This window comes from Sebastes fasciatus, chromosome 22 (genome assembly GCF_043250625.1).
Source record: "Sebastes fasciatus isolate fSebFas1 chromosome 22, fSebFas1.pri, whole genome shotgun sequence".
NCBI classification, from domain to species: domain Eukaryota; kingdom Metazoa; phylum Chordata; class Actinopteri; order Perciformes; family Sebastidae; genus Sebastes; species Sebastes fasciatus.
Window position 1 is genome coordinate 16,823,411 of NC_133816.1, and position 17,876 is coordinate 16,841,286.

At 42.6% G+C, this 17,876-nt stretch overlaps 3 protein-coding genes and 1 long non-coding RNA gene across 5 annotated transcripts in view; all 4 read left to right on the forward strand.

Moving 5' to 3' along the window:
* mta2 (metastasis associated 1 family, member 2) overlaps positions 1 to 3,551 on the forward strand; it is a 31,984-nt gene extending 28,433 nt beyond the window's left edge. The window contains exons 17-19 of the mRNA XM_074622807.1: positions 182 to 324; positions 414 to 1,273; positions 1,358 to 3,551. Coding sequence (XP_074478908.1) covers positions 182 to 324; positions 414 to 567 — 297 coding nt within the window. The 3' untranslated portion in view covers positions 568 to 1,273; positions 1,358 to 3,551. The remainder of the gene's footprint in view (positions 1 to 181; positions 325 to 413; positions 1,274 to 1,357) is intronic.
* Positions 3,552 to 5,091: 1,540 nt separating this feature from the next.
* cth1 (cysteine three histidine 1) lies at positions 5,092 to 8,446 on the forward strand. Its single transcript, XM_074623911.1, has 2 exons — positions 5,092 to 5,253; positions 7,179 to 8,446. The coding sequence occupies exons 1-2, from the start codon at positions 5,245 to 5,247 to the stop codon at positions 8,091 to 8,093; spliced, it is 924 nt and encodes a 307-aa protein (XP_074480012.1). The 5' UTR covers positions 5,092 to 5,244; the 3' UTR covers positions 8,094 to 8,446.
* Positions 8,447 to 10,185: 1,739 nt separating this feature from the next.
* Positions 10,186 to 10,637, forward strand: LOC141760921 (uncharacterized). The gene is made up of 3 exons (XR_012592483.1): positions 10,186 to 10,366; positions 10,471 to 10,561; positions 10,605 to 10,637. It is a non-coding gene; the product is annotated as an uncharacterized LOC141760921 (long non-coding RNA).
* A 1,250-nt stretch (positions 10,638 to 11,887) lies between these two features.
* Positions 11,888 to 17,792, forward strand: taf6l (TAF6-like RNA polymerase II, p300/CBP-associated factor (PCAF)-associated factor). Of its 2 annotated transcripts, none has more exons than XM_074623651.1 (12): positions 11,888 to 12,027; positions 12,749 to 12,917; positions 13,555 to 13,641; positions 13,742 to 13,892; positions 14,024 to 14,074; positions 14,334 to 14,428; positions 14,520 to 14,594; positions 14,778 to 14,998; positions 15,243 to 15,375; positions 15,826 to 15,954; positions 16,358 to 16,854; positions 16,936 to 17,792. In XM_074623651.1, exons 2-12 carry the CDS (start codon positions 12,771 to 12,773, stop codon positions 17,285 to 17,287), a joined length of 1,938 nt encoding a protein of 645 aa, XP_074479752.1. In that variant the 5' UTR covers positions 11,888 to 12,027; positions 12,749 to 12,770; the 3' UTR covers positions 17,288 to 17,792. The 2 variants fall into 2 exon arrangements, with proteins under 2 accessions (XP_074479752.1, XP_074479753.1); XM_074623652.1 differs by having other exon boundaries at positions 14,343 to 14,428; positions 16,936 to 17,425.
* Positions 17,793 to 17,876: the final 84 nt, after the last annotated feature.

Here is a 17,876-nt window from a genome sequence, read left to right on the forward strand (position 1 = left end):
TGTCTACATACCATAATATCAATATGTGGTGTCCCTAAAATGTTAGCCTTAAAGAAACCAGTCAAAGCACATTTCCAACTCTCCTGAGGCTGCTGACGGGCCCCGGCTTGTCTTTTGTAATTATGATCACTTGCTGTTTCTTGCCTTTGATTCACTATCCTGGTCTTTCATTGGTTCACAGGCTACAGGGGTGCCCTACCCAGCCAATGGGAGGCCGTACACTTCAGGTATGAGGACCACCTCTCAGTCGGTCATCAAGCGGCAGAAGGTCAGCCAGGGGGAGGCTCCCAACCCTGTGGTGTTTGTGGCTACAAAAGACACCAGGTACATCTCACTTTTTTCATAAAGAACTCATTTGTGGACCCGAGTAGGCCTTATTATTAATGATATTCTGGTGTTTGTCTGTCCACCAGGGCTCTGAGGAAACATCTGACCCAGTCAGAGATGCGTCGGGCAGCGAGGAAACCTCATCTCCTGGTCCGGATCAAACTGCCGCCGCCCCCCCGCTCCCTGGCCATGCCCCTGCTCCCCTCCAGCACCAGCGAACCCATCGTCCTGGAGGACTGAAGAGGAGGGACGGGGACGGGGTCTTTTAACAGGACATGGGGGTCGGGTGGGAGTTTTGGGGAGGTGGGAGGGGGGGTCTGTGCTCAAGCCGTCACGTAACCGGCAGCACAGTATGCCATACCAGTAGTCTTTTATTTCCCCTGTTTTCTTTAGTCCTCTGTTACTACCCAAATGTTGATGTGTCCAACACACACACACACACACACACACACACACACACACACACACACACACACACACACACACACACACAAGCGCTAAGACGACTGCACATTTCCATCACACACACACATCAACACACCGACACTCACACACGCAACACCTTGGGCTTTTGTAGTATTTTATTCCAGATCCTGAATTCTTTTTGCTCCCCTTTTCAATGCCGCCTGTTTTTAAATGTGTAATTTAAATCAAGATATTTCTACATCTTGAAACGACGGTGATAAAGCACACTTTGTTTTTCCTCCACCATGTCTCTACGTTTGTGTAAATATATGCACCATTTAAGCGGTGACGCCCCGACGGTATGTGAGGGAGGATGGGGAGACTGTGTGGTGGGACAGCTGTATAGGGCTGGGCATCATTTAAAAAAGAACCAACCAGTACCCTTAAAGTGATACCGATAACCAATACTTCATTTAATACCCATCCTGTGAATGGAAGCTGTGTGTGTGTGTCCCACTGGCTAGCTAATCGCCGCCGCTCTGCACAGCGCTCATACAGGGGTTACCGCTGATGATGCTGTCCCCCGACCCACAGCGGTGGGGACCGCGTTGTCGCAGAAGCGTAGCGCTCACCCTCCGGTTCCACTCCAGGTTAACACTGTTAGCTCTGCACTGTTGCCGTCGTTAGCTCTGTTCGCTGCCTGTTCCGGCAGGCAATCCCGACTGTATGTGTCGTAGCTGCTGCTGTAGCGGGCCAATCACACGTCACATTAAATTAAAAAAACGATTGATTGTGATTTGGCTGAGAGCAAAACTATAAATTCTTTTGTAGATCTGGGCACAGAAAGGATCGATTGCAGGTATCATTTGACGGGAGAAGTTTCGATACTACTTGGTACTGGGATTATTTCGGTCGATACCTTAAAGGTGTGGAGTAGCGATACCCAGCCCTACAGCTTTAGCTGGCCGGAGGTCTAATCTGATTAGAAAATTTCATTCCGGCAAGGAAAAATCTGACTGGCTAATTAATTGTAACTCACTGACTGTGCTCATGTTCATTGGTGAAGGAGACAGTCAGTGTGAACACACAAGTGTTTGATCCATTTCCCGTCATTTTACTTTTCTCTGTTTGTAACTTTTCAACTTGTCCCATCATCATCATCAGCATCAGCCAGGAGCCGAACACAAACCTGCTGCAGGGGTTAATAAATCCTGACAGGTCAAGTCCTCCCCCGTCTGCACCTCAGTCCCTCAGTGTCAAAAATACAGAGTGAGCACAAAACAGCTGGATATTCGAACAACAGATATTCAGTTCACTGACTTTTAATCAGAATTGTTGAAGTAAATCTGGTCCTTAACAGCCACCTTAAATTGTTGATAATCGCTAAATTTCTATTGTTTGTGGAGCCTGAACTGAACCCTGACTTAACTGCTCAAATTAGTTTTGTGCTCACTTGCTAGTTTTGTGATTAATTAACTTCCATACCGTCTCCACCTTCGCCAGGCATCACAGTAGCCTCAAAAATAAAAAATTGAACGTGGGTTGCTTTTGCAGTCAAGCCGCCGCATCTCGTCTCCTGTCATTTCCAATCACCATACTTTTTATAGCCACTTTTATCCGGTTTGAAGATACGTCCCCAGATACCCAGTGCGTTCTAACAGGCTGCCTGGAATCAGAATGGAGAGGAGTCATCGCTCTGTGGGTTTACAGTGGAGGAGGGATCATGTGTAATGTTGGAGGAAAATCGAATGATTGTGGTTACCGTGGATTTGCACGAGTTACTGTGTGACTGGCCATCATGAGACAACAGATTTTGGCTTTGAGGTACTATGTTTGAGTCTGCAAAAGTCCAAAATGAAGCCATAATATGCAACAAAAAAAAAGACGTCCATTGTGAGTGGACATTTGTAACCCTGGGATAATGTTAGATTAAAAGCCACAGCATTTCTGACAATTTACTGTTTGGTTGGTTTGAAGGAAACTGACGCAATTCTGTTACTGGTCAGTTGATAAAAGTCTGTTAAAAAAAAAGCCGCAATATGTAAATGTACGGAAGACAATTGGGGCCAAAAATGAAGTTCTTGGATCGTGTTAAAAGTTGCAAAAAGAGGTTAAAGTTGTACTTTTTTTTTCTCCTAATATGGATTCATTCAGAACTTAGTTTTCATACGGCCTTGATCCTCTTCTGTAAATGTCAGTCAGAATGATGTTTTTGATTGTGATTGGGTATGATGACGATGTGAAAGAAGTCTTCAGCTTGTCTCAACGTGCTTTCATTTCCTTTTGTTTTATTTTGGTTCCCCCTGTTTGTACCGTTCTGAAAGGGTGAGTACTAAAAGTAAGTTGTTAATTGGATGATTATAATCCTTGTGAATCCCCCACAGCAGTGAGGCCTTCCACAGGTTTTATAAGCGAGTTTGGTCCCAATGTGGGCTTTGTAATATTTCTCAAAAAAAAAAGAAATTTGAAGTGTTGAGTTTGTAGCAAATACTAATCTGTGTAAAGACAAGTGGAGAACTGGCATATTTTAAACTTTTTTACATCTAAAGTGTGTAATTCTGCTCCATTATTGTGGAGATGGCTCTAATAGGCTACTGTACATGTGAAACATTGCTCTCCTTCATAGGGTGGGTGGGGTTGGTCATTGAACCAGGGGGCGACATTCAAAAGGGACAGGGTGCTGATTTTTGTATGATGGAGAGACAAAACATGCTACAACTGAAACTTTTTTCTCAAGTGTTTTTTATTCCGACGTCTCTGTATCCTTTAATGTATCTTGATAAGAAAAGAAATAAAGAATTTTTTTTTCTTCGTGGTCAGTCATGGGCTCTTTCTCCACTGTGTTTCTCTCTCGCTGCCATGCAGGACACTGAGCTCATGTCCTCGGTAGGGCTGGGTATCAAACTTCAATACGTATTTGGTACCAAATTAAATATGTATCAAAAACTGCCAATTACGGAAAGTTGGCCGTAAATGCTTGTCAATTTCTTGGTTGTAGTAGTTCAATAAATTTTATCCAGTTAAAAAAAATCAATATGTAGAGATGTATTTTCACCCTTACGTCTAAAAAAGTTAAATGACATCCACTGTGATTTAAAATGACAAAACAATTAAAAAAACAATAAAGGGAGATAATTACTTCCTAAATGAATCCCTTTAAGATTAGCCAATAACTAAAGGAAACACTAGTCTGTTTGGACTCTGTGTCCCATCAGACGGCTTTTAATTAGAAGGGGTGTTTTAACTACTTCCGGACTGAGGTGTTAATTTCGACAAATCTGAGCCACTCACCTTTATCAGTTGATTCACATACTGAGGATGTGGATTGAGCTCTGCGGTAAACAAACACTATGAGAGGCTAGGAGAGAACTAACTGACTGTTTCACTGTAAAGGATAGTAAAGAATAGTAAGCAGTGAATACAATGTGCATGAAACAATAAGACAACAACATGGTGTCCCACATACAGCCCTGTATTTTTATCATAAATGCATACATACTAACAGGATTCAGCTTTATGAAACATACATGGACGTTCTTCTGTTTTTTTAGAGGCAGTTTGCATCAAAAAATTGCATAACCGCCTTTAAACGTGAACTTTTTTCTTTTTTAATAATACTTTATTTCAAAAGTTTAATCCAATATAATCGCATGTTCAGATTTTTCTTTACAATTCTGCAAAAATATTTTACAGTATAAAAATAAATTATAGGAAATAGAAAATTTTCTATTAACATTTTTGTTTATTTAATTTATTTTTATTACTTTCTTATTTTTGTATTATTGTTTTGTTTTTTTATTCTATTATTTGTTTTTATTCTTTTTCTTTTTATTATTTATATTTCTTTTCTTAATTTTATTTCAATTTTGAATGTTGAATTTGTTTTCTCTCAACTACTCAACTACTACTTAAAAAATTGGTTTATAAACTATTGTATTTACGAACTGTAAATCGCATATATGAAAACAATAAATAAAGTATATAAAAAAAATAATTATAAATTATACAACAAATAAACTGGTAAAGAAGGGAAAAGATGAATAAAAAAAGGAAAAAACAAACAAACAAAAAACATTCAGGGTCTGCTAAACAATTGGAATAAATTTAAAATGTCTAAACAAATTAATTGTTTTAGTCAATTTAGAATTTTGGGGTTTTAAGTTTTCAATCAAATATATTTTAAACATGAACATTTATGTACCATGAAGCTGATAGCTGCTACCTGATTGGTCCGTCATCCTCGCACGTGATTGGTTGCTCGAAACACCCCTTGTGACGTCAAGCTGGGAGCACACCTGATGCTCGTTTGAAGTAGGGGGCGGGAGGTGATGGTTCAGGTTTAAAAGACAAGCAGAGGACTCTGCTTCTTTGCTTGTGACTCCTCTGACAGAGCAGCAGCGGTGTTCGGGTCCATGCCACTCTACTAACTACCTGTTTAAACCAGCTAACTAACTCTGCCAGAGTTCACCTTCCTCCACATCCTCACTATAACAACTCCATCTGTCTGCAGCCATGTTTGAGGTGAGTCACTTACATCTGTTCTGGAGACAATGCTGTCTTTTACAATTGTCTTAAAAATCATTTATTCTAGTTTTTGCAGCACTTGTTAGTGAAATATTGTAATATAAGTAACATTACAACAGTGCTTAGACAAATGAGAGTAGGCCTCTCCAGTTCCAGCATGGACTCTACTTGGTATGCATGTATTTTATTGATTGAATCAATTGCATTTCACTTTATGATCTGGGAATTTATGATATATGCTTTGAATTTGGAGGGATTTTATAGATTAACTGTCTTAATAAACACAAACAATAGTCATTTGATGCAGCCTTTTTTTCCTCTATAAAAGAATAAGATGGATACAGACTTATTTGGTGCCTTCAGCCAGATTTTTGCTGGTGCCCCCTACCTCCTTTTGGAAATTTTCAAAGCATGCCCTGCACCCTTAAAGGACACCCTTAAAACAGTGTTAATTTTGTGCATTTAAGGATTGACATAACCTCTTAACCTGCTTATAATATCAAGATTAGCCAATAGCTAAAGGAAACATTAGTCTATTTTGACTCTGAGGTGTTAATTTAAAAAAAACCTGACATGAATCTGAGCCGAAAAATCACTTATTCTAGCTAGTTTCTGCAACACTGTTAGTGAAATATTAGAAGTAACATCATTATAACATTGTTCAGACAAATGAGTGTAGGCCTCTCCATTTCCAGCATGGACTCTACTTGGTACATGCATTTTATTGACTGAATGAATTGCATTTCACTTTATGATCTGGGAATTTGTGATGTATGCTTTTAATTTGGAGGGATTTTATAGATTAACTGTCTTAATAAATACCAACAATAGTCATTTGATGCAGCCTTTTTTCCCTCTATAAAAGAAGTAGGTGGCTACAGAGCTGGCCCTGACTTATTTGGTGCCCTAGGCAGGTTTTTGCTGGTGCCTTCTACCTCCTTTTTGGAAGTTTTCAAAGCACGCCCTGCACCCTTAAAGGACACCCTTAAAACAGTGTTATTTTTGTGCATTCAGGATTGACATAACCTCTTAACCTGCATATAATATCAATACCATTTTGATTATGAGATGACTACATTTTATTTCAAGAGTAATTGTCTTGTTTGAATAGACCAAAAATTAAATATTTCTAACATTTTAATTAAACTCTGCCTGTCTCATTGATCACCCTGATCTTAAAATGGGAATTATTCTCCTCCTCAGTTCTTGGTTTACTGGCCTACTTTTAACCCTCTTGACACTGAACTGACTGGCATTAACTTTAATCATTTCAGTCGGGTTTCAGTTTTTTTTTTCAGCTAAACATACAGTGGTATGAATCTTGAGATTGCGAGGAGTCCATTGATCCGACACGTCATGCTAGCTTACTGTGAAAGGGGCTAAATATCACTTCAGCTTATCTTTACCACAACACCTCAGTATCAAACGGCAGCGTTAATGGCTGGCTGTTTGCCGGCTCTTGGTGCCCTACAAACAGAGCGTGATGCAAATGTGCCTAGCAGTGGCGCTGGGTGGATATAAGGGAAAACCCAACAGTATATTGTGTATTGCACTCTGCTGTGCTAGTAAACTCCTGGAGCTGTAGTCCTTCACATATTAAACACATTATGGTGGGTTTGGCTTTTAGTAGGAAGTCCTTTTGTAAAATATGGTTGGTAAAATTCATAAAGACAGTTAAACAATCATCACTTTCTGACTCTTTGCATTGTGGGATTGTTTGCAGAAAGTAGTGTAGAGGCCATGGACACTATTTTTGTTGCATTGTGTAATTTGAGGACACTTTTGAGACGCCCATATAGTACGGACAGAACGGCTAGAACCTCTTTTCTGAAAGGCCAAAATTAAATTTGTACAACTTGTGAGTTTGAAGAAGCTAGTGCAGACTTTGCTATATATCATGCTCAAACTCTGACCTTTTCCAGACCAGTAGCGATGAACTGTTCCTGCCGTCCTACCAGGATGAGGAGCTGGTGGACAACCTGCTATCCAATGAGTCAGATGGAGATGGTCTCTCCCTGGCAGAGGCCCTGCTCCCCCTGGTAGAGTCCTCCTCCCCTCCCCTCCTCCCCTGGGTCTGCTCCACCCGCTACAAGACGGAGCTTTGCACCAACTACTCGACCACCGGTTTCTGCAAGTACGCCGAGCGCTGCCAGTTCGCCCACGGCCTCCATGAGCTCCACATTCCCTTCCGCCACCCGAGGTACAAGACGGAGTTGTGCCGCAGCTTCCACACGACCGGCTACTGCTACTACGGCAACCGCTGCCTGTTCGTCCACAGCCAAGCTGAGCAGCGGCTCGCCCTGCACCGCCGCAGGAACGTCCCCTGTCGCACCTTCCGCTCCTTTGGCGTTTGCCCCTTTGGCACCCGCTGTAACTTCCTGCACGTGGAGGATGGAGACGACAGAAGCAGCAGCAGTCTGGCGTCGCCTGACATCGGCGAGGAGAAGACTCTGCCTGTGTCCAGCCCCCAGGTCCAATATCAGACCAAGGAGTGGAAGCCACGTGGCCCTCTGTGCCGCACCTTCAGCTCCTTCGGCTTCTGCCTGTACGGCACACGCTGCCGCTTCCAGCACGGCCTCCCCAGCAAGATCAGATTCAACCAGACCCCTGGCAGTTCAGGTTTACCCTCCCCGGCCTCCCTCTTCGCCTCCTCTTCCACCTCCTCTTCTCCTCCACCATCCTCCCCTCTCACCACGCCGCCCGTCGAGACCACGGCCCACAACGCCTTCACCTTCTCCAGTCAGCACCTGAGCGACCTGCTGCTGCCGCTGGCCCTCCACCTGCAGCAGCTGGAGAACAGCAAGGCCCAGGAGATCTGGGACAACGGGGCACTCTAACTGGATCAGGTCCCAGTTAGAAACCAGCATCAGCACTGAACAACACAGCTCAATTAATTTTTTTTGTGTTAATTTTTTTCATTTTTAACCCTCCCCTTTCCCTAGGGCATTTATTATATCTATTTTTTTTAATTTAGCTTGTTTTGACTTGAGAGCTTGTGTCAGCACGTCAAGCAGGACTTGAACCGTTCATTGCAGATCAAGTGGTCTGGTAACGTTTTGGTCTCTGGAATCACTACAGTTGCTGCTAGGAGTGTCACTCGACTTTTTAACTATTGTAAATACTTTATTAATGAACTGAGTAAATGAATTGTTTGACCTCAGAATGATGGAATAAACGAATTTTAATCTAACCTTCATGTTGTGGTCTTTGTTGGGTTTTTATGCATGTTAATACACTGGAATTTACAAGTTTGCGTGTGCATCAAGGTCACAAAGAAGTGCACAGTGAAATGGGTTTAGTGACTGAATGCTTGTGGTACCGACCTATTAAAAGAGGCTAGGACACGGGTCTTGGGGGTATGACACATGCGCAGCGTAACTGGATCTGTAGTTGCGATTGGCTCAATTTCAGAGCGTGCAGACCAGATTTTACTGCTTATGTCATCTCCTTCTCCACCCTCCTTGGTATTGACTATGGCAACAAAGTGGCTCCCAACAAGGACACTGATAACTAGCTACATAATGGGTCCCTTTGTTCAATTACTCAATCTTATGCTACAGCACTACAAATGGTATTATTCTTCCAACTGTCAACGGTTTGTTTGGTTCTTTCCTGTTTCAACATGACCCTTTGCACACAGTTGGCTCAAAGAATGGGTCTTCCCAGGTTTGTATGAAAGAACTTCACTGAACCCTGGGGTGGAGCATTTTTATCTTCCATGACTTTTTTAAAAAAAAGGAATAGTACTGAATACAATGCAGACAACATTGTTTGAAATTGTATTTATGCACATAGCATGGAAGTAGGGGCGCTGAGGGGTCTGCAGCACCTCCTAAAACCAGGGCATGAGAGTATGGACTTGAGTTGATGTCATACAAAAACTCCCTTTGGATCATGAAGCCCATGTTACTCAATTAAGGGGACTAAGTTTTTACACATATATCCGTGGCGTCTGAGTTCTGGTCGTTTGTTGGTGTTGGCGGACTCCATTTCTAACTGAACGTTAGTTATGGTTGCACACTGTTGGCCCTGTAAGCGGAGCTGAAATCAAAGGCACTCACGAGCATGCATGGTGTCACATCCGTTGAATTTTACAGAAAAAAATGAAAAATGTCCCCCATTCTTCACATTAAAAGCAGTCTACAGGTTAATAGAGGAAACCCAGAAAGTTGCAGAAGGTCTCATTTATTAGGTTACAACCTGTTCACACATTGGCAATAAAAAGGATTAAAACACGTTCATACGTGTAAAAACTTACAAACAGTCCCTTAATTTATTCAAATCCCTGCAGCAAGGTTCCAACATGTGGAAAGCCAAAACAAAAGGGTGAGACTGATACAGAAGCACATTAATTTTGGGAAAATAAGATGCCAGGATCATGCTTGGAACATTTTAAATGGAGTTGACAATTTATGGGATTATTTCAAAAATGTTTTCCTCATGTTTTTAGATTAAGTTTATTTATTTTGCTTAATTTAAAGGTCACATATTATGCTCATTTCCAGGTTCATAGATGTATTTTAATGTTGCACTAGAACATGTTTACATGCTGCAATGTTCAAAAAAACCTTTATTCTTCTCATACTGCAGCCTGAGTCTGCCTGCCTCAGAGCCTAATTCAGCCTCTGTCTGAAAACCACTGATTCACAGCCTGTCTCCTCCCACTCTGCTCTGATTGGTCAGCGTTTTCTGTCAATCAAACTTCCTCAACAACAACAGCGTCACCCTCCCCCTCCCTCCCGGAGAAGCTCTCTCTCTCTCTCTCTCTCTCTCTCTCTCTCTCTCTCTCTCTCTCTCTCTCTCTCTCTCTCTCTCTCTCTCTCTCTCTCTCTCTCTCTCTCTCTCTCTCTCTCTCTCTCTCTCTCTCTCTCTCTCTCTCTCTCTCTCTCTCTCTCTCTCGAGAGAGAGAGAGAGAGAGAGAGAGAGAGAGAGAGAGAGAGAGAGACGAGTGGAGAGATAGCAGCTAGAATAGAGCTTATAAACCACTTTAAAGTTTATAAACCAGAAACTTCACCCAGCGCACGTTACCGGAGGAATCTGATCAGAAATCGGCGACACATGATGAACATCTGCGGTCCAGATTCCAGGTTCTCCTGACGGTTTCTCTCAGGTAAATAATACTATTTATAGCTCTGTTAGTTAACTCAGTGTTTACCTCATGCATCAACTCTGTAAACCGTAAACATACACTCTGTTTTACGTCTGTCTTTACAGATCCATCTGTGAGAAATGACCGACAGAATCATCCCAGAGGAGAGCAGATAGCTGAAAGCAGATGGGAGATACAGAGCTAACCCGTTAGCATGTAGCTACATGCTAACGGGTTAGCTACATGCTACCGCTGTGAGACGGTGTGTAAACACAGCGACCATCAGGGTGGAAAATAGAAGATGTGAAACAGTAGTCAGTTCATTATTTCTGCTAAAAGATAAATGTATGGAAGATCAGAGTAATGGTATATTATTTACAATAGTAGCTGTCTCTGTGTTACCATGACTACAGACCACCGGAGCTTAGCTTACCATAGTTTACCAGAGCTGAAGACTTTCTCCTGTACCATGTTAACATAACTAACTAACAGGTGAGATGATTACAAATGCTGTGAATAATTAATATTGTCATCTGTCAACTCAAATAAAGTTTGACTGTGAAACAGAAATGTGTTGTGTTGCTTACAAGTCACTATTTACTACCTGTACTCTGCTACATGCATGACATCAAATATATATAATATATAAATATCATCTGTTTAAACAGTGTAATTACATAAAGCCTTTGTGAAAGAACATGTTATATTTAGATGATGGGAGTACATGAAGCCTGTTCTGCTGGTTCTTGCAGACTTTGCTCAAGTTAGGTTGAGGAGGAGAGACAGTGACGTGCTGTGGGGCGGGGTCAGCTACTGAAGGTTCTCTCTGGTTCGACCAGGAAACCCTTACATGGCTTGCATTTCTCTAATGACGTCAGAAGAGAAGGAAAAAAAGCGATTTTTTTTTCTGCACCCATTTCCGGACAAACGGAGGAGGAGAAAAAGAGAGAGGATGGTCTTTTATGATACTATGGTGGCCTGTAGACACACTGGGGACAGATATTGATGTTTAAAAGACATGGAAAAGTGCATTTTGCATAATAGGTGACCTTTAAGACTACACAACATAAAAAAATAAATGAATAATATACAGTGCAGGAAGAGGCAAAAAAGCCACTAGGGTTATCTGAAGCCTCCACCTAGAGACAAGATTAATATAATGAAATATATTATATATGACTACATAATAGTGATAACAAACAATTAGAACAAGATATATAAATTCTCAGTAGAGCCATAATATGCCTCAATTCAAGGCAGGCCTGTCTGACTGACTGGTGTTCAATTAACCAATCACAAGCCTTCCCATCCAGGCGCGTCATAGTATACGGATGTCGTCACCCTAGCTGAGTCAAGTTAACACAGTTAGACCGGATATTGTGCGTTTTTAATCACATTCATTTAAATAAAAAAAACTCTTTGAAAACAACCAATTAAATTTGGGCGTTTTACATACTCCTTCCTAGTATATTTTATTTTAGCAGCAATGCGGCACACTATTAAAAAAAAAAAATAGACAATGGGCTCGTCTTATTTTGAAAGGTTTGACGGAAGTCACCCTTTCTCATACTTGTTACCTTGACAACGTTAATGGTTTAGAGCTAGCTTTGAGCTAACGTTAGCTACTCTAATGTAAACTTTCTCTCTGACTCTGATGAAACTCAGCCTCTCTAACCAAGAAGGTAAAGTCTTGTTCAAATAAGGATGATTTCATGTCGTATTTTCTCCGTTTCCTACACAGCTAGTTAACTTTTAACGAGCTAAAATCACATAAGATGCTAATAACTAGCTAGTTGTCATGTTGTTAGCATGCTGCATACCAGTTCCCATTGAAAAATGTGTTAATTGAAACATTTTTGTTTTATTGTCACAAATACATAACAGATATACCAAAAGTCAAGACATACAACTAATTGGATATGTGTTTTTGTTAATTCGGCATATGTTTGATCCACCAAGCATGACTCAATTTTAATATAATCTATAAAATGTAAACTTTAAAACAGCTGCTGTAGGAGTCCTCCACGCTGTTTTCATGTCTAAAAAAAGTTATAAAAAGGAGAAGAATACGTTTTTAGTTGTATTTTTGTCATAATAACTTAAAAAATAATTTCACAATAGTCACTTTTAAATTGTTCCAGCTGATTGCCCAGTTTTCTTGTTGTTAGCATGCTGGACAGAGAACTGTATACCAGTTCCCATTGAAAAAAGTGCTAATTTAAAATTGTTTGTCTTATTGTCACAAATACATAACAGATATACCAAAGGTTACGACATGCAATGAATCAGTTATGTATATTTGTGAATTCGGCATATGTCTGATCCACCAAGCACGACTCAATTTTAATATAATCTTCCAAATGTAAACTTTAAAACACTGCTTTGGTGCTTTTCCTTTGCCAGTTTCTGAGTGGGCACCGTGAGCATGGCGGACCGGGAGGAGCGCCGCTTCGCCGAGGTTTCCCGGGACTCTGTCAAACTCATGGCCGAGAGTACAGGCGTGGAGCTCGGCGACGATGTGGCTGCTCTGCTGGCGGAGGACGTGTGTTACCGGCTCAGGGAGGCAACGCAGGTCAGTGTTAACCTGCTGGGTGCATGGATGGATGGATGGATGAATGAGACATTAAAATGTTACTCCACCCAAAATCATAATGCATGAAGCAATAATCCTGTTTAGACACAAAAAGGCTACTCAAAAGAATTCCTTTGATGAGCATCACTTTAAACGTGGAGCTTCATCAGCTGTTTACATTAAGAAGTATACTCTTAACTGAAAATTACCTGATATTTTCAGGTGGAATTTCATTTATTCATTCATTCTCACTGTGCAATATCATTTTCCACTTGTGCAATTTTGTTAATAGTCTGTTTATTGTCAAGTTCATATTTTGTTACACTTTGTTTAGCCCTTTTTTACTGTGTTAGGTGATGCATCTTGTTTGTTGCACTATCCCCTTTGCTGTGGATTGTTTTATGGATGTTTTTATGGTTTTTAGGTTGTTTTATAATTTTATTCTCAGGTATTGTCTTATTTATTGTAGTATTTATTTATCTGGTGTACTATTTATAGATTTTAAGGGCTGAGAGAAAGCCAGGGTAAAATGCATTTCACTGTACACTGTACTTTTAAATGCATATGACAAATAAACTTGAAACTTATTGTAACGTAACTAACATACAGTGTTAATTGTGTTGTTTTGGACCCACAGAGCAGCTCTCAGTTTATGAGACACGCCAAGAGGAGGAAGCTGACAGTGGAGGACTTCAACAGAGCTCTGCGTTGGAGCAACGTGGAGGTGAGGATGTTGGTCTCTCCCAGTATATGTCTGATATGACGTGAACATGCTACAGTGATCATCAGTGCCTCCAGCTTCTTTATATGTGTGTGTTCATCAGACCGTATGTGGCTACGGGGCCCAGGATGCTCTTCCTTTCCGCTCAGCGAAAGAAGGAGAGCTTTTCTTCATTGAGGATCGGGACATCAACCTGGTGGAGTTGGCTCTGGCCACCAACATTCCCAAAGGCTGTGCTGAGACCATGGTGCGAGGTACGACCCACCGTCACTGTCATAAACTAGAACTACAGATGTGTCCTTGATGCTGAAAGTTCATGATTCAGGTCTTTGAATCAGGACGTATCTTTTACTAATAATTCCTCATGTTTTTCTTCTCCTGTCAGTAAATGTGTCTTACCTGGATGGGAAAGGCAACCTGGAGCCTCAGGGGACAGGTGAGACTTTTTGATTAACGGGCTCAACACAGTATGTCTCCTCAATTCAGTTTCAAGGAAATGTATGTGAAGAGGCAAAAATCCCTTACTTGTGAAGTAATACGCAGTAATATGTCACTCTGGTGCATGTTCAGCATCAACCTGTAGCACCTTGATTGTATCCATAGGATATATTTATGTGTAATACCTGTTTATAGTGTATCAGTTTAACCCAGATTGAGGGTTTCAGTGTTCAGACCTGTCTGTTGAATTGTTCCAGTTCCCACAGCGGTACAGACTCTGTCAGAAGACCTGTTGAAGTACTACCAGCAGATCACTCGGGCCATCCTTGGGGAGGACCCCCACCTCATGAAGGTAAACTACTGCTGCTGAACACACAGGCAGGCATTCAGTCCGGCTAAACAAGGTGTTACTGTGTGTAACATTTATCTGCTGTGTGTTTCAGGTGGCTCTGCTGGACCTCCAGTCCAACTCCAAGATCGCTGCCCTCCTGCCGTACTTTGTTTACGTCATCAGTGGGGTAGGTTTGGATATTTAACATTTGACTTTTAAACAAATCCAAACAACCGGTGACTGTAGAGCTTGCCCTATTTATTTGATTTTAGATGTAAAATCCAACATTTTTATAAAGTAGACCTGTAAAAATTAAAAATATTTTTCCCCCATTTATCCGATTGTTGATTGTGTGTCTGTTTCTGTCCAGGTGAAGTCGGTAAGCCACGATCTGGAGCAGCTCAACCGGCTCCTCCACATGGTGAAGAGCCTGGTTCAGAACCCCTACCTGTACCTGGGCTCATACGTGCGCAGCCTGGTCTCCAGCGTCATGTACTGCATCCTGGAGCCGCTGGCCGCCTCCATCAACCCGCTCAACGACCACTGGACCCTCAGGGACTACGCAGCCCTGCTCCTCAGCCACATCTTCTGGTGAGCAAATCACTGACGGCCACTGAGACACACAGAGGGTTCAAAATTACCATATTAATACAAATAATAATAGATATTAGCACCCTTTTAAAGATGTAATGGCAAACATGTTGGCACCCTGTTGCCTGGTTACACATCCAGCAGACTCAGAGCAACATTAACACTCATTCGAGTTGCGTCTCAGTCCACCTGGTGAGCATCCAATAATGCAATAAATGAATGTATTATTGTGTTTTCTCTCCAGGACTCATGGTGATCTGGTGAGTGGTCTCTACCATCAGATCCTGCTGTCGCTCCAGAAGGTTCTGTCCGACCCAGTGAGACCACTCTGCTCCCACTATGGAGCCGTGGTGGGGCTTCATGCTCTGGGATGGAAGGTATGTTATTCTTTTTCTTTTGAGAGACACATTCGGAGAGATTTATATTCCTAAATATGTCAAACTTTAAATGATAGATGTTCATTTGGAATGTCCTCTTTTACATTCAGAGACTGTGTGATAGTACATACATATATTATTCATGTTCCTGCTCCGGCACCTCAGTGAAGCGATGAATTATTCCAACTCAAGATGCCATGTTTTATTCTCAAATATCCACGATGCATCATTTCATACACATTTGTGCTAAATGAAATTATATTTAGTATCTTTGGAAACCTTGAGATCTCCACCAGAGACCGGCTCCATCTGTCGGGGTCCGTTTCATTGCTCCTCTGTTTTCTTGTTTTGTGCTCATCTGACTGCTCTCCTCTCTCAGCTCTCCTCAGTAATCAGTATGAGAATGACCTCTGCATTAACCTGTGTGTGTGTGTGTGTTTTTGTTGGCAGGCTGTAGAGAGAGTGCTCTTTCCACACCTCCCTGCCTACTGGGCCAACCTCCAGGCTGTGCTGGATGACTACTCTGTTTCCAATGCCCAGGTCAAAGCAGATGGACATAAGGTCTACGGAGCCATCCTGGTCAGTACTGCAGTGACAGAAGTCCTTCCATACAGTGATCAGCTACAAGGCTCCTATTTGTTTTGATGCCTGGTAACTGATAGTAGTCACTGTTTTGGTGTTTTGACAATGACCAACAATGTTAACTGTTGCATATTTATCTCCCGTACCATCTCATGAAAACACAACTGTCACTCACCGTGTCATTCTTCTATACCATTCATGACCGTGGCAGTATAGAGGAAAGGTCATTTATGGTATATTCTTGCAATGAAATACAGTATCACTAGAGAAAAGGTCACCAGAATAATGTATCATCAATCAATATTCATAGCGAATTTCATGGTCGAGAGGAAAATATTCAAGAGAGTTGACAGACGAACTGTTACTACGTCACATTTCAGTTCTCCTGTGTGTCCTGCAGGTGGCGGTGGAGCGTCTGCTGAAGATGAAGGCTCTGTCTCTGTCTCAGCCAACAGATGGAGGCTCCGGTGGTCCGCCGGGCTCCGTGGTGGGTGCTACGGGTCACAGGGTGAGCTCCCCCGGCCTCAGTCCCCCTGCGGAGCCTCTCTCAGAGGCCGCCCTGGGCATCGCCAGCCACCTCCAGGCAGGCGGTGCCGGCTGTCCCTGGGAGGAGTGGACTCCGGTCCCTCTCCCTGCCATGTACTGTGAGCTCTACTCCTTCTTTGGAGACAGCCTGGCTGTCAGGTTCAGTACAGGACCCGGGTTCGGCAGCTACCCTCCCTGCACCCCGTCTCAGCTCGCCGACGCCAGGAAGGAACCCCCCGGCCCCGCCTCCAACCCCGACACCACCCGAAAGATGCCTCAGCTGACTGCCAACCTCAACATCAGCCCGCGGCAGGATGGGAGTCCTCGCACCGACCCGCCGCCACCCAGCCTGGCAGCTACCGGATCAGGAAGGTGAAGCAAACTATCTAAACCGAACTGATGGCTTGGGGGGTTCGCAGTACAGAATGATTTCTGACATTCTTTTCTCTTCAGGTCCCTGGCTCGCTCCTCTTCCTCGTCCTCCTCCTCCTCCGTGCAGCGCTCCAGATCTTCCGCGTCACGTCCGGGCCAGCGTTCAGCAGGTCTGTCTCGTGACGTTTTCCCCAAAGCTCGCTTCACCTCTCCTCAGACGGGACTGCCCGTATTCACCTTCCTCATCGGCGGACGGCAAATGGGTCGCCGTTGCCAAGGGCGCCGGCCCTTCCAGACCATCTTTGCCCCGACTCCACCTCTTCCTGCCATCCCACCACGTGCCTACGCCCACAAACTGCCCGTCATCGGCAGGGTGGGCAAACCTATACGCCGCTGGGCGTGTTCCCATTACTCCCTTCATCTGCCTCTCTAGAGAAGACGCTCTCACAAAATGAGCTTCAGACTGCTATAAAACACGGCTTTGACTGCTACAGACTTTAACAGGCCCATATTCATATTGTTCAGCTTAAAGGTCCCATATTGTAAAAACTGAGATTTTCATGTTTTTTATATTGGCATCTTTGCTGTGTATGTTTGATACATCATTTGAAAGATTCATTGAGTAGGAAAACTGTTGTTGATTGTTTTTGTTTGTGTTGGTAATTAATTAGTCAACTGAGCACTATACTCATTAGAGTCAGATGAGTTTAAAGGTTTCTCATCAACCGCCACAGCAGGAGCTCAGACCTGAGTCACAGGAGAGAGACTAGAGTATGGAGAGACAGACAGACAGTGGTTATTTCTCTCTGATCACTGAGACTGAATACCTGCTGAGGACAGTGTTGGAGCGGTAGGTCTACCATGTGTTTGGAAGTTTGACATATTGTACATAGCTGTTGTTTTCACTGAATAAAACATTCCCTGATGTAGTTTGGAAACCTTTATCTTATCCTTTTGAGTCCAACGTGCCTACATGGTTTTTAAATTCACTGTTTTCAACTGATTGTAGTTGTTCACCCCTT

Bases quoted from the DNA above. Each gene is read 5' to 3' on its own strand.
- taf6l (XM_074623651.1), top strand. From the start codon at position 12,771: ATGGCGGACCGGGAGGAGCGCCGCTTCGCCGAGGTTTCCCGGGACTCT. The intron at 14,595-14,777 runs GTAGGTTTGGAT...GTTTCTGTCCAG, and splicing joins TTGTTTACGTCATCAGTGGG to GTGAAGTCGGTAAGCCACGA. The intron at 14,999-15,242 runs GTGAGCAAATCA...TTTTCTCTCCAG, and splicing joins CTCCTCAGCCACATCTTCTG to GACTCATGGTGATCTGGTGA.